The 26,454-nt window shown below is 35.6% G+C and overlaps 1 protein-coding gene across 2 annotated transcripts in view; it reads right to left on the reverse strand.

The window, feature by feature from the left end:
* The window catches only part of PNPT1 (polyribonucleotide nucleotidyltransferase 1), a 49,237-nt gene that overhangs the window by 3,816 nt on the left and 18,967 nt on the right, over nt 1-26,454 (reverse strand). For both annotated transcript variants that reach the window (XM_043603421.1, XM_043603422.1), the window contains 17 exons: nt 25,687-25,738; nt 25,265-25,322; nt 23,027-23,123; nt 22,441-22,543; nt 18,572-18,642; nt 16,559-16,595; nt 13,401-13,467; nt 13,229-13,318; nt 11,646-11,699; nt 6,812-6,918; nt 6,257-6,328; nt 6,102-6,165; nt 4,525-4,608; nt 4,121-4,204; nt 2,981-3,087; nt 2,849-2,904; nt 1,814-1,892 (listed from right to left, as the gene is read on the reverse strand). In XM_043603421.1, the coding sequence (XP_043459356.1) occupies nt 1,814-1,892; nt 2,849-2,904; nt 2,981-3,087; nt 4,121-4,204; nt 4,525-4,608; nt 6,102-6,165; nt 6,257-6,328; nt 6,812-6,918; nt 11,646-11,699; nt 13,229-13,318; nt 13,401-13,467; nt 16,559-16,595; nt 18,572-18,642; nt 22,441-22,543; nt 23,027-23,123; nt 25,265-25,322; nt 25,687-25,738 (1,282 nt within the window). The remainder of the gene's footprint in view (nt 1-1,813; nt 1,893-2,848; nt 2,905-2,980; nt 3,088-4,120; nt 4,205-4,524; nt 4,609-6,101; nt 6,166-6,256; nt 6,329-6,811; nt 6,919-11,645; nt 11,700-13,228; nt 13,319-13,400; nt 13,468-16,558; nt 16,596-18,571; nt 18,643-22,440; nt 22,544-23,026; nt 23,124-25,264; nt 25,323-25,686; nt 25,739-26,454) is intronic.

A 26,454-nucleotide genomic window follows, 5' to 3' on the forward strand; every position in this document is an offset into this window, starting at 1 on the left:
TAATCCCTTTGTATATGAAACCTCTCTCATGTTATATACATTTTTTCCCCTAAGTTGCTACTTGCCTTTCAGCTTAATTTTGCCATATACTTTTTCCCCCTTAATGTTTGTTTTTGCGACAGAGTGTGAGTGTGAGCAGGGCAAGGGCAAAGAGAGAGGGAGGCAGAGGACCTGAAGCAGGTCCTGCACTATTGGCACACAGCCTGACACGGGACTCGAACACACAAACAGTGAGATCATGACCCGAGCTGAAGTTGGACACTTAACTGAGCCACCCAGGCATCCTTCTGCCATATACTTAAAAAAAAAAAAAAAAAAAAAAAGGTCAAATTTAATCAATTTATTTACATTTTTGGCTTTGATATCATGCTGAAAATTATTTCCCCAGTCCCAATATTATTAAAATATCCCAATATTCTGCTAGTGTCATTCCTCAACCCCACTCTCCCATGCCCAGATTTTCTTTTTCTTCCCTCATCACCTTAAAATGTTTTTTTGTTTTTTTTTTGTTTTTTTTTTTTTTTTTCAACGTTTATTTATTTTTGGGACAGAGAGAGACAGAGCATGAACGGGGGAGGGGCAGAGAGAGAGGGAGACACAGAATCGGAAACAGGCTCCAGGCTCTGAGCCATCAGCCCAGAGCCTGACGCGGGGCTCGAACTCACGGACCATGAGATCGTGACCTGGCTGAAGTCGGACGCTTAACCGACTGCGCCACCCAGGCGCCCCTGTTTTTTTGTTTTTAACAGCTCCTCAAAGCAGATGGGATTTTGGTATTAAAAAAAGTAGACATCAGGGGCACCTGGGTGGTCAGTCCATTAAGTGTCTGACTTCGGCTCAGGTCATGATTTCACAGTTCACAATTCTGAGGCCTGCATCAGGCTCTGTGCTGACAGCTCAGAGCCTGGAGTCTGTTTCAGATTCTGTGTCTCCCTCTCTCACTGCTCCTCCTCTGCTTACACACTCTCTCTTTCAAAAATATACATTAAAAAAAAAAAAAGAGTAGATATCAAACCAGCTACTCCAATATGAATTATTGAATAATCTTTGTTTCTTCACAGACTGAAAATGCAACTTTTAGAATGTATTATGTTCCCATGCATATACCTGGATGACTTCTGGTCTCTATTTTGTTGCATAAATTGTCTATTTCTGGGTCAGTAATACACTGTTTTATTCTGTATAGCTTTATATTTCAAGGTTTGGTAAACCAAATACTCCTATTCTCTGCCCCCCCATAGTTTTCTTGAATAGTTTTGTATTTTTAGCTTTATCCTGCCATGCTTGGTTGGCCAAGAAAAGTGGCAAGACAGGGCTACAACTAGATATTTGTAGTTAACTGCCACGTGTTAACTCTAGATGTAATACTCAAGAATGTTTCTATTCCATCATGAAAGAACAAATATAAACATCTGTGTTAAAGAGTATAAGAACCTTCTGTCATTTTTAGTTTTCTTTATTTAGGCTAGTATTGGAGAAAGTACACAATCCTCATCAACCCAGGTAATTTCACTATGATTATTTTAAGGCAGTTTTATATTTAAAAAAAAAATTTTTTTTTTAACGTTTATTTATTTTTGAGACAGAGAGGGACAGAGCATGAATGGGGGAGGGTCAGAGAGAGAGAGGGAGACACAGATTCTGAAACAGGCTCCAGGCTCTGAGCTGTCAGCACAGAGCCTGACGCGGGGCTTGAACTCACGAACCGTGAGATCATGACCTGAGCCGAAGTCGGACGGTTAACCAACTGAGCCACCCAGGCGCCCCTTTAAGGCAGTTTTAAAAATAATCAAATTATTTATTTTTTTTTTACCTTTCGTTGATCAAGTTGTGTGTTATGAAGCAGTACTGCAGTCATATTTGGATATAGTTTAACCATTACTCCAGTGTCTCTGAAAAGGAAATAAGCCTAGTTAAAATAGTAATATCTGTGTATGTACTGATAATCAAACTGATTATGTATTCATATGGGAACAAAGTAAACACACACACAAATAAAAAGTAGGATTCTCTAACTTATATTTTCAATTGAACATACAACCCATATTTAAATACTTGTGAATCAAAGTACAGAGAAAAGATAAAAAGGACAAGCTTTTAGACTGTATTTTTCTGTATTTCTTTTCATAGTATTTCCCAAAACATTTTAAAATGACATTAAATATTTTATTTTACTTTTAAATGTTTATTTATTTATTTTGAGAAAGAGAGGGAGAGAGAATCACAGGCAGGCTCCATGCTGGCAACACAGGGGCTTGAACCTATAACCGTAAGATCATGGCCTGAGTTGAAATCAAGAGACAGACACTTAACTGACTGAGCCACTCAGGTGCCCCTCCTTTGGTTTTTATTCTTTATTATTCATTTCATATCACTTTGAACATTCAGGCTACATCTGATATAGTTTTTTTTTCTTCTTAGATAGTGGATTTTCTCATTCTGAAAATCAATCTTTTCAGCTGATGTTGAAGCTGACATTTTAAAAAATGTGCTCCTTAGGCATTAAGTAATACTATCTTTACAACAGACTAACAAGAAACTACCAGAAAAAGAAGAAAGAAAAAGGAAATATTGCTAGGTCTTTTCTGGGCCTGTTTACTATTAGAAGATTTAAATGGTGGGAAATTTGGTTTAAGAAAACAATTCAGATATAAGAATATATTAGTACAATCACAGAAACATCTTATTGAAAACAAACTAGTATAGAAAATAAAATATACCTTAAAAATAATTAATAATTCTATGGTAATTGACATAAAATCTAAATACCTTATACTTTCAAAGTACATAATGCAAATGTGAAGTTAATGTGCACTTAAAAATCTTATAAAAACCAGAAAAGCATTACCTGATTTCAGTTATTGTGGCAGTATACACTGCTCCAAATTCTAGTTGGTGCTCTTGCTGTAAGTGCAAAATAAGTCATAAGATTAAAAAACAGCAACAGAAAAGAAAAAAGTATTATAAGATCTATACTTACATCATCTCTGCAGATTTCAGTAATGAAGTCTCTTGCTTCATGCATAGCACTGGGTGTTGGTGCAAATACAGAAAATGTTTCTTCATCCACCTGACTAATAGTTACTCCTTTTAAAAAGATAATTTAACATATTAAAGTTAACTTGCTCATGTGAGGGGTGCCTGGGTGGTCAGTCAGTTGAGTGTCTGACTCTTGGTTCTGGCTTAGGTCATGATCTCATGGTTTTTGAGTTGGGGCCCCACACTGGACTTTGTGCTGACATCACAGAACCTGCCTGGGATTCTCCTCTCCCTCTTTCTCAAAATAAATAAATACGCTTAAAAAAAAAAGTAGATGTGACAGCAAGGGATTGACCTGTAAATAGCTGGGCAGGGTTGTGTTATATTTAGTCACTGCTTTAGGAATGATAGGATTCATTCACCAATAAATACATATTGCACACCTGCTATGTATCAGACATGGTGCTAAGCCCTAAGGAAACAACAGTGAGTCACTGTCCCTGTGCCCTTGGAGCCTACAGTTTGGCAGGAGAAAGCATATATAAGTTCTAATTTTGGAAGGTTTGGCTTTGCTCTCTTAATTATGAGTAGAAACTATACTATAATGTTTTCCTCACCTTTTCTTCTTTCTCTTACCCTTTAGAGTGATGAACAGACGGGTAAGGGATGAAATTATGTCAGTTTATCAACTAAAAAGCTGGTTAAGGCAACTCTGCTTCTCATTTTCCCTCAGTAAGTTCAAAGCTGGTAAGTACTAGGTAACTTAGATTGTTTCCAGAAAAAACAAAGTATACTATTTCTATACATACTCTTTAAATAAAATAGCTTAAATAAGACTAAGTGAAAAACAGAATAGAAGATTACAGCAAAATCCTCTAAAGTTGAAAACTAAACATTTTTCTAAATGTTCAATTTTAAAATGTTGCAAAGAAACTGATGAATTCTAGGTGATCCTTCTTGAATACAGTTAAGGATGAATGCTGATTTATTAAGAGGCATACAGAAAACGTAAAGACATGTCAATGTTACATTCTTTTCTCTTGTTCTTTTCTTAAACATCTTTTTGGAGCATCACAATAGAGATGAAATGGACCCTTACATGGCCTAGCATTAAAACCCCCAAACTTCATACAACTCTCACCTGTTTCAGCCTGAAGCTTTTTTAAGTGATATCCACCTGGTCCAACAAATTTTGCCCGTTTTGATAATGGAACCTGAATAGTTTCTGAAATATAGTACAGACAAAATTATAAATAACTCAAATATGTATATGAATATAAAACATGTCTTGATCAGTCAAGATTTTTTTTTGACTTAGACACATGTAAAAATATTTCATGTAAAATAGAAAAATAGTTATTTGACTAAAGTTTTTGAAAGTTCTAATGTCTAAAAATATCTCTCCAAATTTAAAGCATTTTCACTATGGAAGTATTTATAATATTTCTGTTTTATGTATGGAGTTAAAGGAAATTTAAAAGTAATAACATACTTTTATATATTAATGTTTACCTTATCATGGAATAAATAATTTTAATGCGTTACCTACAACAGGTCCATTTTCTTTTCTAGATGCTCGAGGTTTTGAAATAGTTTTGTTCATAATCTGTAAGATCTCCTTCTTTGCCACTACAAGAGATAAAAACATGATAAAAATTATAACTACAGTTGACTTTGAACAACTAGAGACTAGGGACATCTACCCCTGCTTAGAAAATTCATGTCTAACTTTTGATTCCCCAAAACTTAACTACTAATAGCCTATGTTGCCTGGAAGCCTTATCCATAACAAAAAAGTTAAGTAATACATTTTGTAGGTTATATATATTACACACTGTATTTTTACAAAGAAGTAAGCTAGAGAAAAGGAAATGTCATTAAGAAAACCATAGGATGGGGTGCCTGGGTGTCAGTTGAGCATCCGACTCTTGATTTTGGCTCAGGTCATGATCTCATCATGGTCCATGAGTTCAAGCCCCAGGTTGGGCTCTATGCTGACAGCATGGAGACTGCTTGGGATTCTTTCTCTTGCTCTCTCTGCCCCCCTCCCTCTAAATAAATAAAAAACATTAAAAAAATTAAAAAAAAGAAAACCATAAGGAACAGAAAATACATGTATAATACTGTATGTTTGTTTATTGAAAAATATTTGTACACAGGCATATCAGGTAGCTTAGCTAGGATGGGGGCTCCCTGTAGAATGGCAGAGGTTCATAGCCTGATTGCCTAGGCTCAGTAGTGGCAACCTCTGGGTGGCCTGCAGGTAGCAACAGTTGTGTGGAGACAAAGTATAGCTGCCTTATCTGCCTGGGCATGTACCACAGTCCCATGGCCATTCACCTGACACCTGTGGCCACTTGTGAGTGCACTGGTCTCCAGGGGTTCCTTGAGGCCAAGGTGCCATGGTGAGGAGTGGGTCCCTCCCCAACCCCACAAGCACTGAAGACTTTGTGCAGGGACTCCTATGCAGTGCTGTCCTGCCCTCTGGGCATGTTCCTCCTTTAGCTGAGGCTTCTGCCAGCCAGCCCTGGGTGCTTGACAGGACCACCCTCTCAGCACATTGGGTGATCTTCAGCCCAGCACAATTATGGGCCCCCTGGGGGGCTGCTGATGGCCTCAGAAGGCCTCTTAGGATAGTCAAGAGTATAGCAGGCATGACCTTTGTGTGAGATGCCTTTAGTTGGTTGGATGGAGACTGGGATGGGCAGTAGAAAATAAATGCCTTGCTGTAAACTTAAAAAAAAAAAAAAATCCACATATAAGTGGACCCATGCAGTTTGAGCACATTGTTCAAAGGTCAACTTTATATAAAATAAATGAGATCAGATATAGCAGCATTCTTAGTTTTTCCAGAGTAAAACCCAAATTCTTTAACTTAATAAACAAAGCTCTTCATATCCTAATTACCTTTACAAGTCTACTTATAATCCCCCTTCTCCATAAATCCTATAAAAATTGAATTTTCTCTGGTCTCTCATAAAGGTTGTTACGTGAAATTTCATTTTCTAAAATGGTATTTTATAAACAAGCCCATTTTTAATAATAAGTTTAATGGGAATTATAGTTGCCATGAACAAATGAACAATGATGGAAAGAGAATCAGGCACACTGGGTTAGCTTACCTGAGGCTTGTTGAATGGCCTCCATTACAATTTTTATTGGTATTCCAGGTAATTTAATATCAGCCTAAGATGGAAAAGCCAAAGAATGATATAAGTATTACTTCATGACATTATTTAAGTATTATACAAGTGAAACAAAATAGGTTTTAAAATACCTGTAATGCAGTTATTCCCTTATTAGTGCCAGCTATTTTGAAATCCATGTCACCATTGTAATCTTCGATTCCCTGAAAGAATTTAAGAAAGTATGATATGGTTTTAAACAAAAATAAAATTCACCCAGTTACTGTAGAAGAATTAAAAAAAATAGCTTTAGAAGTAAACCATGTCTTCTGAGACTAAAAACAAAGAAGTGTCTTCTACAGTAACTACTGCTTCTCATTTGTGACTTTAAGTTGTAACTATTTCATCACAAAATCACTTTAAAATCATGTTCCTCACATAAATGCATAAGGATTCATTTACAATCACCCTAAAGTGAGCCATTATAAATATTTATAGTGTAAATAAATATATATTTATATTGTATATATATATATATTTACTCACATCCTATAAAATTCAAGGCTAGTATTCAGAAGAAGAAAGTAAGCACAAGGACCTTTATTTCTCAAGTAATTATTATTCTTCTAAACATACAATGTTTATAAAATGTTTATAAAAATGCACAATCTTCACTCTTAAATATTTGAAAATGTGGATATACTTGCCAGAATATCTGTCAGCAATCGATAATCTTCTATTTCATCCTTGTCAGGATTGTTTTTAGTGACCAATCCTATTGCCACACCTGCGACAGCAGATGAAATTGGAACTCCTATAGTTGAGAAAAAGAGCTTGTGTGTAATGTGTATATCAGCCCAACACACATATCTATCATACTCTTGACATTTATTTTAATGTAGGTGAATAGTGTTTTAAATTGACAATCACCAGAAGTAAGTTGGAGAGGTCATCTGACTACCTCATTTCTTTTTAAGCATACGATAAAAGCCCCTTAAGACAATTCTAACAGGTAATTACTGTTCTCAGCAAAAACCTCTATAAACATAGCAACCTTAACTCCTAACAGAATCCATCCATCTTTTTGCTTTTGGTGTGTTTATCTTTTTTTTTTTTTTTTTTGAAAAGTAACCATGTATTTGGTAAATTCTTCTAGCTTGAACCCCTCAGTTTACCTTTCCATGAAAGCCATTATTAGGTTTTGTGTATCCTCCCAGAAAATTTCTGTGCCCAAATATGAATTGTAGTGTAATCTTCTTTACTTATGGAAGCATACTGAATGCTCTCACTATCCTGCACCTTGTTTTTTTCACTTAATAACATACCTTGGATATTGACACATAATGCCACACAAAGCTCCACCTTCTTCTTTTGAATGGCTGCAGAGTACTCCCCCCATAGGTTTATAGGCCACATAACAGAAGTGGGATTACTGAGTCAAAGGGTGTGTGGGTTTACATTTATTATAATTCTGTCAAACTGCCTTCCAAAGAGTGTAGCATTTTATATTTTTACTGGCAGTATTTGAGGTTCTACATTCTTAATTCCCATCCAATCTCCTGACCTTTGTTCAGATAAAGGGTAAAAATGTAGCTTATTGTTTTTAATTTGACTTGTTTTTATGAGAAGGGCTAAACTTCTTTTGAATGTTTATAGGAAATATAAAAATAGATTATTTCCTAGTCAGTTGACTGTTTATTGTGATTTATTTTCCTGTACAGATTTTTAAATTTATATGCAATGATGGTTCCTGGATTCTGCCTAAAATGGTTTTTCCTAAGATTTTGATAAAATCTTCAATGTTTCATTTTTATATAAGCATTAAAAAAAAATTTTTTTTTAATGTTTATTTATTTTTGAGACAGAGAGAGACAGAGCGTGAGTGGGGGAGGGGCAGAGAGAGAGGGAGACAACAGAATCTGAAACAGGCTCCAGGCTCTGAGCTGTCAGCACAGAGCCTGATGCGGGGCACAAACCCACGAACCGTGAGATCATGACCTGAGCCGAAGTTGGATGCTTAACTGACTGAGCCACCCAGGCACCCCAAGCATTTTTTTTTTTTTTAATCACTTGGAATTTATTATAAAGGAGTGTGGCAGGGGAATCTCATTTCATATTCTCTAAGTAATGTCACTTATGCCCATGGTTTTTAACCATCACCTATAATGCTGATGACCTAAAATATCCCTCTCGCCTGCCTACTTCTCTTTGCTAAAGGCTTACATCTGTATACTCAATAATCTGCCTTGGACATCTCTTGCTAAATGTCCCAAAAGCACCTTAAATATATATACGTATATTCAAAATGTAATTACCCCCAATAAATCCTTTTTGTCTTGCCTTTCTTATCTTGGTTGAATGCAACTAAGACACTTATGCCAGAATCAACACTTCTTTCCTCATGTCCTATATCCCATGAAGTCACAAAGATCTGATAGTTTATCCTTTAAATATTTTTTTTAGAAAGTTGTCCTTTCCCCTAAATACTGAAACATCCATTGCTACTCCTTTAGTCCAAGTTCACATTATTTCCTGCTCTGACAGCATTCTCCCTGTCTGGTTTCCCAAATTTTAGTGTCTCCCCCCAGCTCTCATTCTCTCCTACTTCATCCTCCAGGGCTAACATCTAAGCTGGGAAAAACTACCAAAAAGAAAAAAAAAAATCAGATTAAAAAAAAATCAAATTCAAATCAAATCTACATAAAATTCTCTGAGTTCCCCATTATCTCCTTTCAAGAAATTTTTATGCATTTCTATGGTCAAAAAAGTTAGGGAAATTGTATATATCCTATTTCTAGAGATTCAGAAATCATACTAGCATATTAAAGTTTCTTTAACTCATATTAAATAAACCTGCTTAACCCTGCTCAAATGTACTTTAGAACAGAAAAATTTTTAATAATCAATATCCAGCAGGAACACTAGTTCATAGAACACAATACGGAGTTGTTAAATACTAGCTTTAATTTCAAAATCCTTAGCATAACAATAACCTTTAAAATCTGGTCCCAATTTAATATTTTTTTCAAATACATTTCAGAAACACGCTATACTGCTTTCTAACTTTATACATGTTGTTCCCTTCAAATGAAATATGGTCCCTGCTCCTAATGACAGATCAAAAACTACTCAACCTTTGGAACAAGATGAAATGTAGCTGTCTCTATGAAGCAAATTTTCTTCAATCTAATTCTTCATCCATATTGTACATATTTATGCCTTTTACCTATTTGTATTATCTTTCTGATTTGTTAGTGTCTTTGGGTTTTTCACACCTGTAAGATTTAAAAAAAATAGGTACCATTTGTATCTCTGGAGCACAGGACAGTGCCTGATATAGGGTGTGGCAAGCACTCAGGTTTTGAGTTGAATTGTATACACTTTGTTGGCTTTTCCCACAGGACTTGACATTCCTTCTTGTCAAATTAAATTTTTTTCTATTTGGCTTTTTTTTTTAATCCTGTTTTTTACATTTTTTAGAGATCAAAATTGTCATTTAACATATTGGTTACCTACTCCTTTTTAGCAGTATCCTTTTTATCAGCAGGCTAGTTTTCTCAGTTCAGTAACAAAAACACTGAAAGGGACAGGGTTTAGAATGAAGTATCCTCAAGCATTCCACTTGAGGTCTCACTCCAACATACTGATCTGATTCTCTTATCTCCTCTGCTCATCCTTCCACCAGTTATGAAGGTGCACCTATCATCCACCTCAATTTCTGCATCATTTACAGAAAGATCATAAACTGTGTATCTCTAGAACTATGACATGTTTTAAGTCAGTCCCTTCTGGTCCCTTCTCTTCACAGTCCCCTTCCTTCCTAAAAACACTTATACACCTTTCTTTTCATAATCTGTTTAAGAGTCTTCCACAGTCAAGTTCACTGAGTTATGCTTTACAGAAAATACTTTCCTTTCTTTCAAAATTAAAAGCTTTTTGTGTCCTTGGTATACCACGTTCTGATTTTTCAAATACTGCCAACATAGGTCAGTTTTCTCATCCTGAAGATCGGTTTTTTAGGTTGGGTTTTTGTCTAGACCAAAAGATCTGAATTCATTTAATGCAGTTAAAGGCTCTTTTTACTTTATCTTTCAGTTCACCTTTTTGAGAATATGTTGTGTTTTCCAATATGAAATTGGAAGACTGATGAATTCAGGACCCACAAGGACAAGGACTTCATTTTGTTCATCTCTGTGTCCCAAGGGCTTAGATTAGTACTTGGCACAGGAGTGACATACAGTAAAGATTTGTTGAATGAATGCATGACGGTGAAAACAGCAACCTTAAATATCAGATTGTTTTCCTTCCACTAAACACAACTGAAAATTGCCTTTAGCATTTTTTTTTTTTTTTTTTGCTTTGGCTTAAGTTTTCATCTTTTTAGATAATGTTATTACACATTCACACCATTCTTTCATCTCATTCTTGGTTATGGTATCCTTTCTATCCATTTCTCTGTACTATAGATGTGTGAACTTAGACGGAACTCCTTGTATGGCCTCTTGAGTATCTTTAGGTTCCTTTTTCTTCTGAATGGTGGGATGCAGGAATTGTTTTCAGAGCCTCTTAACATGTTGACTCTTTCCCTTTTGGTGTTTTAGACCCAGAGATTATACTGAACCACCTGCAGTCTTCCTTCCTAAAATTCTGTGTACCCTTCTATGGGTGGTATTGTTCTTCTTTTATCTTGCATAAATTGACTAGAAGATTACATGGTTACTTTCTTTTATGGGTCCTAAATACTTCTGCTTGGTGATCCAAACTTCCTTAGTGAATGGAATCAACTGCAGAGCTCTTTACCTTTTGGAAGGTGAGAAAGCTCACTGCATCCCCAAGGCAAGTAAATAATTTCAGTGTTCTGCTTTTTGCCAAAGATAAGAATTCTAGTAGATATCTGTATAGTTGAAGGTGTACTTTGATCTTGCTCTAGTTTAGTTTGGTAATCTGTAATCTGACTTCTCCAAGTCTTAGTAAAACCCAATTTTTTTTTTTAAATTTTTTTAACGTTTATTTATTTTTGAGACAGAGAGAGACAGAGCATGAATGGGGGAGGGTCAGAGAGAGAGGGAGACACAGAATCTGAAACAGGGTCCAGGCTCTGAGCTGTCAGCACAGAGCCCAACATGGGGCTCGAACTCACAGACCGCGAGATCATGACCTGAGCCGAAGTTGGATGCTCAACTGACTAAGCCACCCAGGCGCCCCAGTAAAACCCAATTTTAAAGAGATCTATATATATTTTTTTTTTTATTTAAATTTTTTTTTTTTCAACGTTTATTTATTTTTGGGACAGAGAGAGGCAGAGCATGAACGGGGGAGGGGCAGAGAGGGAGGGAGACACAGAATCGGAAACAGGTTCCAGGCTCCGAGCCATCAGCCCAGAGCCCGACGCGGGGCTCGAACTCACGGACCGCGAGATCGTGACCTGGCTGAAGTCGGACGCTTAACCGACTGCGCCACCCAGGCGCCCCAAGAGATCTATATTTAATACTAATCAAATCCATATAAAGCGTTAGTAGTTTTGAGACATAATCCTTTTACCTGCATCCATTAATGCTAAGCTTCCACCACATGCAGATGCCATTGAAGATGATCCTATGGAAAGAAAAATACTTGCTTTATAATATACTGATTTTTTTAAGTGTTGAAAATTGTTATATTGGTTATTTCCTTGTACATATTCAGTTATCTTTCCTTCTTTCTTTTTATTTATTTTTTATTTTTTAAAATTTACATCCAAATTAGTTAGCATATAGTGCAACAATGATTTCAGGAGTAGATTCTTTAGTGCCCCTTACCCATTTAGCCCATCCCCCCTCCCACAACCCCTCCAGTAACCCTCTTCTCCATATTTATGAATCTCTTCTGTTTTGTCCCCCTCCCTGTTTTTATATTATTTTTGTTTCCCTTCCCTTATGTTCATCTGTTTTGTCTCTTAAAGTCCTCATATCAGTGAAGTCATAGATGTTTGTCTTTCTCTGACTAATTTCACTTAGCATAATATGCTCCAGCTCCATCCACGTAGTTGCAAATGGCAAGATTTCATTCTTTTTGATTGCCGAGTAATACTCCATTGTATATATATACACCACATCTTTATCCATTCATCCATCGATGGACATTTGGGCTCTTTCCATACTTTGGCTATTGTTAACAGTGCTGCTATACACATGGGGGTGCATATGTCCCTTCGAAACAGCACTCCTGTATCCCTTGGATAAATGCCTAATAGTGCAATTGCTGGGTCGTAGGGTAGTTCTATTTTTAGTTTTTTAAGGAACGTCCATACTCCTTTCTTTTTAAAAGCAATTAACACAAGCTCTGCTAAACCACAAACTACAGGACTACACAATCCAGTATGATAGGTACACGTAGCTACATGTAGCTACTAAATTTAAGTTAAATGAAATAAATTCAGTCCCTAAACTGCATAGCAGAGATAACTTTCATCATCACATAAACTTATATTGGGTAGCAATGCTATAGGAGATTCTAAGAAACCTCCCACAAAAACCAGCACACCTCTTTTGTTGCTTAATCAGATGTCAATTAAAGATACAGGCTCTGGCTCTCTCACTGGACCCTAAGTCACACCCAGTAGAGAACAGAAAGTCTCTAATTTAAATTCAGAGGGTGTTTTTGTTTTTTAAAAATATTATCTGATCTATGTCTGATATATCTTTGAGATCTCTGTGATCTTTCTATCTCTAATGACCATACCTTGCCTTGACCTTGGTACTTAGTTTTAATTTAAATTTGATCTTATAATTCAGACTTTCTCTGCTATTTACTTGTATCTGTGATATATGATAGGTGTCCCCTACCAAATGGATCACTCTCTTCTGGTGCTTTCTTGCTGTAAGCTGGCCTTGTTTATTCTAAAAATAAACACCCCCAACTGGATAAGTTATAAAAGATAAAGAGAAATATTCACTTTATATTGCTTTAGAAACATCTCATTGACTAAGAACAGAGATTTAGACAGTATATGATTAAACACATTTTTCTTTTGTAATGGACTTGGGCACTGTAGTTATAAGCATAATGTAACATTAATTATGAAAAGAATATATAGAGAGAGTTCTGGTCGTTTTGACTAGAAAAAATTTACATTAATACTCTACCATTTGACTCTAGGACTTCAGATGTGACTCTTACGGTGAAAGGAAAATCCTTGGGGATAACAGGATACAAAGCTTTCTCAGCAAGAGCACCTAAATTAGAATAGAAAATAATAAGGATAAATGTATTAAGTCTCTGTAAGAATACCATTTGAGTTTACAGATTTGTACTCACCATGCCCAAGTTCTCTTCTGTTCACACCAGTGACTTTGCCAATTTCATTAGTTGCATAAGGAGGAAACTTAAAAAAATAAAGACATATATATAAACAACCAACATTGAAAGATATCTAGCCTATATTACCAAAATAATAACAAAAGTTACAAAACAGTAGAATCCCATTTTTTTTTTAAAGTACATTTATACATGTAGAAAACGTCTGAATATCTGAAATATACAACAAACTGCTAAAGGTATCTATTTCTAGTGTGTATATGAGCCAGAGGGGAACGTGGATGGTTATGGGGACTTAATAACAATGACAAAGTACTACATTTTTATAATAAAAAAAAAATATACAAATTAAAAAAAATGCACACTGAGGAAATAGAGATCTTTTTCAGTAAAGGTTTTCTTTTAGTCAGAGGTTGCAAACTATTTTATTTGACCAATACAGTATCTCAAAGGAATATGAATTAGTTGCAGTCATCTAAAATATTGGGAAATTTCCCATAAAAATTTGGAATTCCAGTTTCTTAAACAAAATATTTTTATTTAAGGGGTGTCTGGGTGGCTCAGTCCGTTAAGCATCCAACTTTGGCTCAGGTCATGATCTCACGTTTTGTGAGTTCGAGTCACACATTAGGCTCTCTGTTGTCAGTTTGGAGCCTGGAGCCTGTTTCAGATTCTGTCTCTTCCTCTCTCTCTTCCCCTCCACCACTCAGTTCTCTCTCAATAAATAAACATTGAAATTAAAAAAAATTTTTTTTAATAAAATTGATTTTGAGAAAGAGAGAGAGAGTGCAAGTGGGGTAGGGGCAGAGAGAGAAGGGACAGAGAGAATCCCAAGCAGGCTCCACACTGTCAGCACAGAGCCCCATGTGGGGCTCAAACTCGTGTGTGCAAGATCATGACCTGGGCTGAAATCTAGAGTCAGATGCTTAACTGACTGAGCCACCCGGGCACCCCTAACAAAGTATTTTTAAAAAGGAGTGATGAGGGGCGCCTGGGTGGCGCAGTCGGTTAAGCGTCCGACTTCAGCCAGGTCACGATCTCGTGGTCCGGGAGTTCGAGCCCCGCGTCAGGCTCTGGGCTGATGGCTTGGAGCCTGGAGCCTGTTTCCGATTCTGTGTCTCCCTCTCTCTCTGCCCCTCCCCCATTCATGCTCTGTCTCTCTCTGTCCCAAAAATAAATAAACCTTAAAAAAAAAAAAATAAAAAAAAAATAAAAATAAAAAGGAGTGATGATGGTACATGAATCTGATCAAGCCTCTGGATCTAGCCATCAATTTTCAGGAATGCAGTCAATTTTCAGGAGATAGAAGGACAGAGAAACTTGCTGGACTGCACCATGAGTGTGTAATCAGCAACATGCAGACTGTGGGGAACTCTACAGGTCAGATGGCTCTGGGACTTCAACAGACAGACTGAAAAGAAAAGAATGTACTGGAGGAGAAACCTATAGATTAAAAGAGAAATCCCAAATTAAAAAAAAAAATGGACAAGACTATAGTGTCTAGGGATGTACACTAAAAATGCAAGGAAGTAATTACTATAAAACTTAGCAGAGTGGTTATTTTTAGGGAAAGAATGATACTGAGACTAGGATGAAAAGCATGGAGAAGTTTCTGGGGTGACTGGGAACATTCTACTCTCTACCTTGGGTGGTAGTTTGTAAGGGTCTCTGCCTTATAAAAACTCATTATGCCATCCTTTTATAGGTTTTTCAGTATCTGTGTTTCATTTTACAATAAAAAGTTTAAAAAAAATGAAATGATATAGCAGGGGCACCTGGGTGGCTCAGTTGGTTAAGTGTCTGACTCTTGATTTCAGCTTAGGTCATGATCTCACAGTTTGTGGGTTTGAGCCTCACATTGGGCTCTGTATTGACAGGTGGAGCCTACTTGGGATTCTCTCCCTCTCTCTCTTCTCTGCCTCTACCCTGTTTGCTTTCTCTCTCAAAATAAATAAGTACACTTAAAAAATTTTTTTTAAAAATCAAATGATACAGCAATAACAGCCTATATCCTTTTCATGCCCCACTTCTTTTCCCAGTAATCAGCTAGAGCTGCATTTTTCAGAACTGCCCTTTTAAAAAGACTGTCATGTGCTGTGTAGCTCACAATGAAGGATATGCTTCACTCAGTTATAATTCCTCTCTGGCTTCTATAACATCTGGGTATATCCAGAACAGGGTATTTATCAAGGACTGAAAACCTGTGAAAATCTCCAGGTTTCTGGATATTCTCTAGCAATTACTGTCTACATGAAGTGTTCTCTATTATTTATAGCAGACTCAATAAAATTGACATGTTGGGATTCTGGGCAGCCAATAATGGTCACTCAAAAGTGAAGAGACTTGCTACTTTTATACCAGCCTCCCTGCATATATGCTTCAAATACTAAAATTAAAATGCTATATATAGTGTCTGGTTCCTTAGGATTAGTTGTAAATAAAGTCAATCACAAACTCATTATAATTTCACATAAAGTAATTTAATATCAAATACCTTAGAGTTCTTTTACTATTTATCAACTGAGTAAAAATATGAACATTTAAATGAACTAAAGGGAGAAGGTGATTTGTTGTTTGAGGTATTTGAAAAGTCCCAGTTTTGCTTGACACATGTGAATGGGTATGACTTTTTCTTGACTAAAACAAAGCTGTCTACTATACTTTAACTTTTATGTTTGATTCAGAACATGAAGTTGTTGATTGAAGACTATGGCTTAGCTCTCTAAATTCCGTTCTGCATGTAAGAAAACAATAGTGCCCAAATCCACCTTTTTGTATTTTATTAAAAAAAATTTTTTTTTTTACATTTTATTTATTTTTGATAGAGAGAGACAGAGCACAAGTGGGGGAGGGGCAGAGAGATGGAGACACAGAATGTGAAGCAGGCTCCAGGCCCTGAGCTGTCAGCACAGAGCCCGACACGGGCCTCGAACTCACAAACCGCAAGATCATGACCTGAGCCGAAGTCGGACGCTTAACTGTCTGAGCCACCCAGGCACCCCCCCAAATCCACCTTAACAGATATATAAAACGAGCACCGTAAAATATTAATAGAACCGAGGTAGTGGGCATGTAAGTATTCACTATAAAGTTCTTTCAACTTTGTTATATCCCAGACATTTTTCATAGTAAAATACTGGGGAAAAAATTTATCTTACCTCATAGTGCAGCATGAAATTTTTATCTTTTATCCCACTACAAACAAAAAGCATAATATTAAAAACATCACATAGATACAAAAACATAATTTCAAAGAACTTAAAAAGATTTAAGGGTATCTAAAAAATAACTAGGTATTAAAGAGTTGGTCTGAAATTGAAAACCAGAAGAACTAGAAGGATGAATGTCAGAGACAGTATTTTTTTCTGGGACTTATAAATGAATTTTACACAGATTTAGAAAATAATTTTGCTTTATAAGCACTTTAATATTCAATTTGAATACTAAAGACAGTAGACATTTATTTTTAAGCATTTGTAACTACTGAGAGAATCTCAAACGTTTAAACACATTAGTTAAATCTCAGAATTATGATCTTTCTCCCAGTCAACATGTGAAATGAAGATCAATAACTGAAATGATATATGGGAGAGCAATCAGGAGATCAGAGAGGCAAAGATTTTTTCAGGGTTTGAAATGAGAACTGTTATGACTCTGTCTAGAACAATGGGGGGAAATAAGGATGAGAAGAAACACAATTCCTGAAGTAGGAAACCAGATTTATCTTTAACTGAAGAAAAGACTAGCATATATAGGGTCTTAGCTCAAATAGTGTCCCCTTTGGGTGGATGTTTAATTACAAAAAATACCTCTCTCCCCTGAGTACTTAAAAAGTCCTGGATTAGGGCTAAATCTGCATAATCATAAGCCACAGTCTTGGGAAAAGAAATATAAAAACCTGACTCTAGAAGACTAAAGGAGTAATAGATTTGGGGGGCTAGAGAGAAGGATATGGATCATTAGCCCAGCACCTGCATTTTCCAAGTATGAAGAAACCAAAAACCAGCATGGCTGACTGATGTGTGCCCTCTCACTAACATAGGTTACAGACCTAAGACTAGAACATAAAGAAGTGCTCTGGCCAAACACAGTGCTCTTTCTTATGAAGCTGTGTTGCCTCCTAGAAGGGAAAGGAGTCAAAGTGAAAAAGGGCAGGGCAACCAAATTGGGGCTCAGATGGGAATTTAAAATACAAAGTATAAAAGCTCCCCCCCAAAGGATTATGATTACAATGAACAATCTCACCTTATACACACAGCTGCATTGTCAATTTTATCAGAAAATTGAAAAACAATTAGCAATGCTATTCTGAAAATACTGGGGATTATCCTCATAGAAAGAGTGCAACAGAGTCTTGTGGTCTTCTGAGACCCTTACCAAGGGAAAGGGAAGCAATGCTGTTAGGGACTGAGGAAAGAAAAGAACTGTGGCTATGAGTCCCAGGACTGATGCAGTAACGCTGGTGAAGACTGTAACACAGATTCTCATCATCCAAAATTGATCAACAAGATATTATTGCTGATTTTTTAGGAAAAGAGGAGGAGAGCCAAGTATTTCTGAACACAAATTCCAACGTGGCTTGGGATTAGATAAAGCTTTTTTTACTTATTAACAGCCTCCAGATTCTTTTTAGCAACTGGGACTCTTGCTTATTTATTTGCTCTCTGGTTTGTAATAGAAAAACCTACTTATATCTCTCCTGAGAAATGGTTCTAGAGACAGAGAATAAATGTACCCATGTTAAAAATACCTTAAAATCACTATTAAGTAAACAGAAAAATAAAGTACAGATATGTAGGTTTAAAAAAGTAATAATGAGGGGAGCCTGGGTGGCTCAGTCAGTTAAGCATCCAACTCTTGATTCTGGCTCAGGTCATGGTCTCACTGCTGTGAGATGGAGCCCCATGTTGCGCTCTGCACTGGGCGTGGAGCCTGCTTAAGATTCCCTCTCTCTCTCTCTCTCTCTCTCTCTCTCTGCCCCTCCCCTGCTTGCGCTCTCTCTCTCAAAAAAAAAAACATAAATAATAGTAATGAATAATATACTATGAGCTTCAATTATATGCTGTAAGACCACAACTTCAAGACATATCAAACGTATGTTTTAGAACATAACAAATGTATGTTTTAGAACATACCAACATACTTATAACTTACCAAAAAACTTAACTTACTTTATGGCTGTTATAATTCGGTCTGACTTAATACTGGATTCTAATGAATCAAACGTAACAGTACAAAGTACCTAAAATAATAAGAAAAAAAATTGTCAGGCTTTAATTTACTAACAATGAGAAGAAAATAAAGTATCTGAAGAACCCAATTAGTTATTAAAGAAATGGGACAAATTCTATACAAAGCTTGTCATGCTACTTAACACAGTAAACATTTATTCATTTTATAAATATTAGAGTTATGTGTAAATCTCAATAATGCAAAGGTGTAACATCACAGACTACTATGTAAAGCATTGTACTAAAAGTGCTGGGGGGGGGGGGGCGCCTGGGTGGCGCAGTCGGTTAAGCGTCCGACTTCAGCCAGGTCACGATCTCGCGGTCCGTGAGTTCGAGCCCCGCGTCAGGCTCTGGGCTGATGGCTCAGAGCCTGGAGCCTGTTTCCGATTCTGTGTCTCCCTCTCTCTCTGCCCCTCCCCCATTCATGGTCTGTCTCTCTCTGTCCCAAAAATAAATAAACGTTGAAAACAAAAAATTAAAAAAAAAAAAAATAAAAGTGCTGGGGGAGGACAGGAAGAGGAAGGTATATTTGACCATATAGGAAGCCTCAATAAAGGTCTAGCCAATAAAACTGCCTACTTAAAAAAAACCCAGTCTCATTTAGAGGGACACAATGTAGTCCAAACTCTACAGCACATCATTCACAACATCCGAGATACAATGTACAAAAAAATAAGAAATGGGAATCATTCTTCAGAGAAAAGACAATGAATAGAGATTGCCCCAAGCTAATTGAGATCCCGGATTAACAAACAAGGATCTTTAATAGCTCTTATAATTACACTTAAGGACATAAAAAAGAACCAATAGAAATTCTAAAACTGAAAAACACATTATCTTATAATGCAAACGAGATGACAAGAGTCAATAAACATGTAGATAGATTAATAGAAATTGCCAAATCTAAAGAACAAAGAAGAAGGGGTGTGGGACTATTTCAAAAGGACTAACATATATACTTACAATCCCATAAAGAGAGATAAGAGAGAATAAGGTAGAAAAGTATTTGAAGTTTCATTAACAATACAAATTTACAGATTCAAGCTCAGGAAACCCTTAGTATGATAAATACAAAGAAAACTACACTTTTTATAGTTATATTGTTGAAAACCAAGACAAAAAGAAAATCTGGAAAGCACCAAGACGAAGTCAATTGGAACAATGATTTGAATGCATCTTGACTTTTTATTAGGAGAAAAAATAAACAGTGGAACATTTTTTAAGTGCTAAAAGAAAAAAAGCATCAACTTAGAATCTATACCTTGCAAAAACATTCTTTGTATGTGAAGGCAAAATAAAGATATCTTCAGATAAATGAAATATAAGAATTTGTTGTCAGAAGACGCACAGGACAATAGCAAAGGAAGTCTTGTCAGATTGAAGGTAAACAATACTAGATGGAAACTTAGATCTTCAGGAAGAAATACGAAGCATCAGAAATTATATATGTAGGTCAATATAAAAGACTATCTTTGCCACTTACCTTCTTAAAATACATGATTGTTTAAAATTCAAGTTGTAATATTGCCTTGTGGACTTTATAACATGTAGATGTTACTCATGAGACAACTACAGCATAATGTGTGAAATAGTACAAAATTAACTCTAAAATGAAAAGTTAATGATATATACCGTATTCTCAATAGTCACCACTAATAATGTAAAGATATAGCTAAAAAGCAAAGAGACATATTAAAATGGAATTCTAAAAAAATATGCAGTTAATCCAAAAAGAAGGAAGAATAGAAAAAAAAAACAGAGGGGGCAATCAGAAACAATAAAATGACAGGCTAAATTCAATCAAATCAGTAATTAAAACCAAACATCAATGGACTAAACACTCCAGTTAAAAGGCTGAGGCTGTCAAAATTGCAAACAAAAGTATGCAGGATATCTTAATTGAGTTATTTTTAAAATTTTATTAAAAGGCATAAAAGAAAACCTGAATCAAGAGTGAGGCTATTTACTGTAAAGACTGTGATTTAAATTGTAAAAATATCATTTCTCTGTCAAGTTAATTTATAAATTTAGCACAATACCAATCCAAATCTAAGGACCCCCCCCCCACCCCCGAACGTAATTTAACACTGAAATTCAAATGAACGAACAAATGCACCAGAATAGCTAAAACAATTTTGAAGGGCAGAGGAGAATAAAAAGGGAGGATTTGCTGGGTGCCTGGGTGGCTCAGTAGGCTAAGCATCTGACCTCAGGTCAGGTCATGATCTCGTGGTTCATGGGTTCGAGCCCTGTTTTGGGCTCTATGCTGATAGCTGAGAGCCTGGAGCATGCTTCTGATTCTGTGTCTCCCTCTCTCTCTGCCCCTCCCCCGTTCTCTCTCTCAAAAATAAACATTAAAAAAAAATAAAACAATTAAAAAAAGGAGCATTTGCTCCTCATATATTAAGACAAACTTTAAACCATAATAACTAAAACAGTTTGACACTGGCCAAGGAAATTCACAGAACAGAATATAGTTCAAAAATATATTTATAAGCTCAGAATATATCAACATTACAAGTCAACAGGAAAAATGAATTAGTAAATAAGTTGTAAAATTGGTTCATTCTGGAGGTTTCCACCTCACACCATATGTAAGAGTAAACTCCAAGATAGATTAATGGTCTAAATTTGATAGCTACAACCAGAAAGTTAACAGAAAAATTAGGTGCACAATTTTGTGACTAGGAGGGTAAGGAAAGATTCCTTAAATAAGACTTTAAAAACACAAATCACAAAATAAAAAAGAGGAAGGATTATCTACATCAAAACTAAAGATTTCAGGTTCACTCTTCACAAAGCTAAAAGGCTTATGACAAAGAGGGAGAGGATATATACAAATTCTGGTTACTAAAAAGGATTAATATAAGAAATCATTAGAAAATAGGAAGAAAAAAATAAACCACAGTAAAAAAAAGAACAAAGAAAAAAAACTGGCCAAAGGATATGACCAGATAATTCACAAAAGAGCAAACCTGAACCAGGACGAGCACGTTGCTTAAGTTCAGGGACCACTATCTAAGTGAAAAGAATGTCTTGGAGGGTGTGCAGCCCTCCAGGGTATGATTTATGCAGTGACCACACTGATAGGCTATTTATATAAAGAGATGCTTAGACTCATAGGGAAATACAAATGAAAGCAAGGACATACCACAGTTTGTACCAATAAAACTGGCAAAATTAAAGTAGTGATTAATATAAGAAGAGGGAGGGAGTATAAAGCAAATACCATACACAAAACAATGGATACACCTATATGTTAAATATAAGACAATGGGTGCCTAAGTAAAGGAAAAGAATAGGACTGAGGTATAAGCTAAATAGAGAAAACAAATGAGGGCCTTGAATAGACCAAAAATGACACTATGCCATAACTGAAGAGCATGGGTGATTCAATTCTGTGCATGAAAATTAAAAGAAAAATATGATAGAGATACCAGGTAATTCTAGAAAATGCAAACCAATTTACAGAGACAAAAGCACATCAACAGTTGCCTGAGGAAAGGGAGGGCAGCAGGAAGAAGGGATTATAGAGAGGCAGGAGGAAACTTTGCAGGGGTGATATGTTCATTATCTTAACTTTGGGGACAGTTTCTCAGTTGTATACACCTGAAAACCTATTAAACATACACTTAATGTGTAGTTTTGTGGATGGCAATTATACCTCAAAAGCCATTAAAAATATTTTTAAAAAATCAGGTATTAACACATTCCATAAGATAAAAATCTATAGTGTCTACATAATGTACTTCTAATAGATCTAATTAAGCAATCCTGAGTTAGCAAATACAGCTTTTCACATATATTACCTGTGTTTGTCCCCTCTGAAATAATGCTGATCCATGAAGAATTTTAAACATATCTACCTCACAATTTATATTCCTAAGTGAAGTCAAATCTCGACCATCACACCTACAGTAATAAAGGAATAAGTATGTAAAGCAGTGTTCAAAATCATAAATATCACCTATTATCTCTTTATTCCTACCAGAAAGTTCTCAATCCCAATTGTGTCATATCACCTATGGAACTTTAAGAACTTTAAAAAAAAGAAAAAAAGAAAAAAAAAAAAAGAACAGTTCCTTGAACAAGTTGTCACTTTCAAAGCACCTTATAGAGACAGCACATATTTCATTCAGTTCCATCAAAAAAAGATATATTGGGGCACCTGGGTGGCTCAGTCAGTTAAGCATCCTATTGAGCTTGGCTTAGGTCATGATCTCATGGTTGACCCGAGTTCGAGCCCTGTGTCGGGCTCTGTGCTGATAGTGTGGAACCTGCTTGGGATTTTCTCTCTTCCCTCTCTCTCTGCCCCCTTCCCCGCTCATGTTCTCTGTCTCTCTCAAAATAAAAATAAAATAAACTAAAAAAAAAAAAAAAAAAAGATATATTTACCTTTTGTATTCATTCAAGATAATACTTCTAAAAACCTCCTTTGCAACAACATTGAAGGATTCTATTATTTCATATGTATCAGCCTCTGGAAACTTTTCTGTAGAAGAAATACAAATCAAAACAGAGGTTTTCTCCCTTTGGAAGATAAGATTTCTCTTCAATTCATAGTATCAAATCAGTTAACTGTGGGAGTAAACCAAGGGGGAGGTGAAGCTGAACATTTTGTCCCCAGGCAAACAAAGTAGATGAATCAAATATTCTGAAGTAGGAGAGACACAAGTATTATACCTCAAATGTATTGTTATTGAGAACTCAGTCTGCTTTCTACAAGAAAAACCGTGCTTTGTAATTAGCTCTCTATTGTATTACATTAATAACAAATCCAGCCATATTATGAAAAGGTCTGAATGACACTCTTTAAGACTAATCACCTTCACTGTTTTACCTTAGGAACTTGTATCTTAGTCTGCAAAGAGAAATAATTTTCTTTATGTTACAAATCTATAGTTACAAATCTTTTTAGTTAACATTTATCAAATTCTTTCATGATCCATGTACTATATATATATTTTAAAGTCTTTAGTCTTTGAAACAACTTATGAGGTATATTCTATTATTATCACCATTCTAAAGAAGAAAACTCAGCTTAAAGAAATAAATTGCCCGAGATCACAGAGTGACTGACACAGCTGTGACACTGTTCTTTAAGGCATTTGGTTTCATAATTATAACTTTAACCAGAACTAAGAAATGGACACAGAGAGATATATTAAAAACTGTACCTTCATCAGGCAAGAATAATTTTATACACTTTAGTATGAACTTTTATGCCCTGACTTGCACTTGGAAAAGAAAATAATTAGTAATTAAATATTTAAAAATCATCCTATGTGGGGCGCCTGGGTGGCTCAGTCGGTTGGGCGGCCGACTTCGGCCCAGGTCATGATCTCGCGGTTTGTGAGTTCGAGCCCCGTGTCAGGCTCTGTGCTGACAGCTCAGAGCCTGGAGCCTGTTTCCGATTCTGTGTCTCCCTCTCTCTGACCCTCCCCCATTCATGCTCTGTCTCTCTCTCTATCTCAAAAATAAATAAACCATAAAAAAAATTAAAAAAAAAATAAAATAAAAAAATAAAAATCATCCTATGAACTCAAAATGTCCTCAAGATATTCTACTACATATAATATTAACACAAAATCACTTTTCTGTTTAAATAAGGCAACAAGTGTTATACAGCTCATTTTTAACAAATAGGATGAAACGTAATGAGAAAAGACTATACATTTTCAATGGCAATTATAGGCAATGGCCTTAGTATCAATACTAACAGCAGAGTTACAATCTTAAAAATAAGATAGGAGAGAGGACATTTATCTCTTAACCGAAAAATTAATAAGTATATGTCATTCTTGGTATACATTCAGTTTGTGATTGATATTAATATAATAAGATCCTTTGCTTAATAATTTCTGGAGAGCTAAATTCTCTAAAATCTAAATTTTACAATCCTACATATTAATAACAGTGTCAGTTAACATTTTTTGGACAGTTGGTATGTGGCAGGCACAAATGCAAATGATTTACCTATTTAATCCCTATAAACCAGATATTATCAGTATTATAATTTCACAGACTAAAAAGTCAAGAATTTTAAAGAATATTTTTCAGATGTTCAAATGACAGGATACAAAATTTCCTATCACAGAGGTTAAGAACCTGATCCAGAAGAGATTGGGAGTATTTCACATTCAACATTTACTGGTGATCACTCTGTATCAGGTACAGTGCTGACCACATTCACAGAAGTTAATTTAACAGTACCCCTGGGATGCAGCATTATCCTAAGTTTAAAGTAAGTTTAAGGTAAGTTTAGGTATCCTGAACATAAAACTAAGGAACAATGAGAATAACTGATTCTTTGAAGTCTTAGAGTAAATTGAAATTTAAAAAACCTATTTCCTTTAAATATTTTCTTAAACTGGGCTGGGGCGCCTGGGTGGCGCAGTCGGTTAAGCGTCCGGCTTCAGCCAGGTCACGATCTCGCGGTCCGTGAGTTCGAGCCCCGCATCGGGCTCTGGGCTGATGGCCCGAAGCCTGGAGCCTGTTTCCGATTCTGTGTCTCCCTCTCTCTCTGCCCCTCGCCCGTTCATGCTCTGTCTCTCTCTGTCCCAAAAATAAATAAATGTTGAAAAAAAAAATTTTTTTTTAATATTTTCTTAAATTAAAAAAACCAAAATTTACCTTTTAGTTGTTCCTCTGTATCTAATCTTATCTTGTTAATAGCTTCATCTCTGGAAATCTAAAAGAAAGATGAAATTCAGTATACATGGCAATATTTACCATTTCTATTTTTACATTATTATACAATTAACACAATGCAATAGTACTCAGATTTTTCTACTGATATTCTTCAGAAGATTAGAGCTGGTTATTGATTTACAAGAGCTATTAGCTGTTTAATTCAGTCAAATATATTTGCACGCTTCCCTAAAATTTGCATTAATCAACAAAAGGACAATGGAGAAGCAAATTGCTATGCTTCTATTTACTTAGCTGTTTAGAGATTTTTAATAAAAATAGGACTAACATTCATAAATAAGATTATGTGAATTATGACAAAAAAGAATTCCCAGAACAAGAAGACAAATTTCGGGTACACCTACTTTATCATGTTCATAATCAGTAAAAACTGCGTAGAGTCTTTCCATGGCGAGTCTATTTGAAGCACAAAATAAATGTCAGAATAAAAATACTTAGAAACATGAGGCAGTGTCTATTATAAACAAAACAAATATTTAATAGTAAGCTAAAATACTTAATAAGGATTTCATAGAGAATTAAAAAATATATATTTATTATTCTTTAACACAGCTCATCTGTTTACTGTTTATGATACACAAATTTCTTTCTCCCCACCTGTCAGGGAAATCGCTCACACATGGTGCTATGCCTTCCCTTTTTCTTAATTGTTCAATTTATTTCAACTTAGATTTTTTCTTACACACAAAGTCTCTCTCCCAAAACACTCTCTTTTAACTTCTTGCTTTTTTTCTATTCTGTCTACGTTGGCTGTTACTGCAGGCAACTGTTTTGTTGGGGACAGTTTACATCTCTTTACTCTCTCACTGATGGCTATGAGATTGATACTAATGGAAATATTAACTTTTTCAATTTATTTGAAGTAAAATGAAATACTTTTTCTGGTGATTTCATTTATATTACTGAGTGCTTGCCTATGTACTGGCACTGCTGTAAGCACTGGGCATAAAGAGGTGGTCATACTTTTTTTTTTTTTCCCCAAACTTGATTTCTTTTCAAGAACCTCAGCAGTTTCCTTGGATAGATATCCTATACTTTCTTTTTACTTTTTGACACAGAGTTATGTGGATTATATGAATCTTAACCAATAAATTCCCTCCCCCTTGCATTTG

The sequence above is a fragment of the Prionailurus bengalensis genome, chromosome A3 (assembly GCF_016509475.1).
Source record: "Prionailurus bengalensis isolate Pbe53 chromosome A3, Fcat_Pben_1.1_paternal_pri, whole genome shotgun sequence".
Classification (NCBI taxonomy): Eukaryota; Metazoa; Chordata; class Mammalia; order Carnivora; family Felidae; genus Prionailurus; species Prionailurus bengalensis.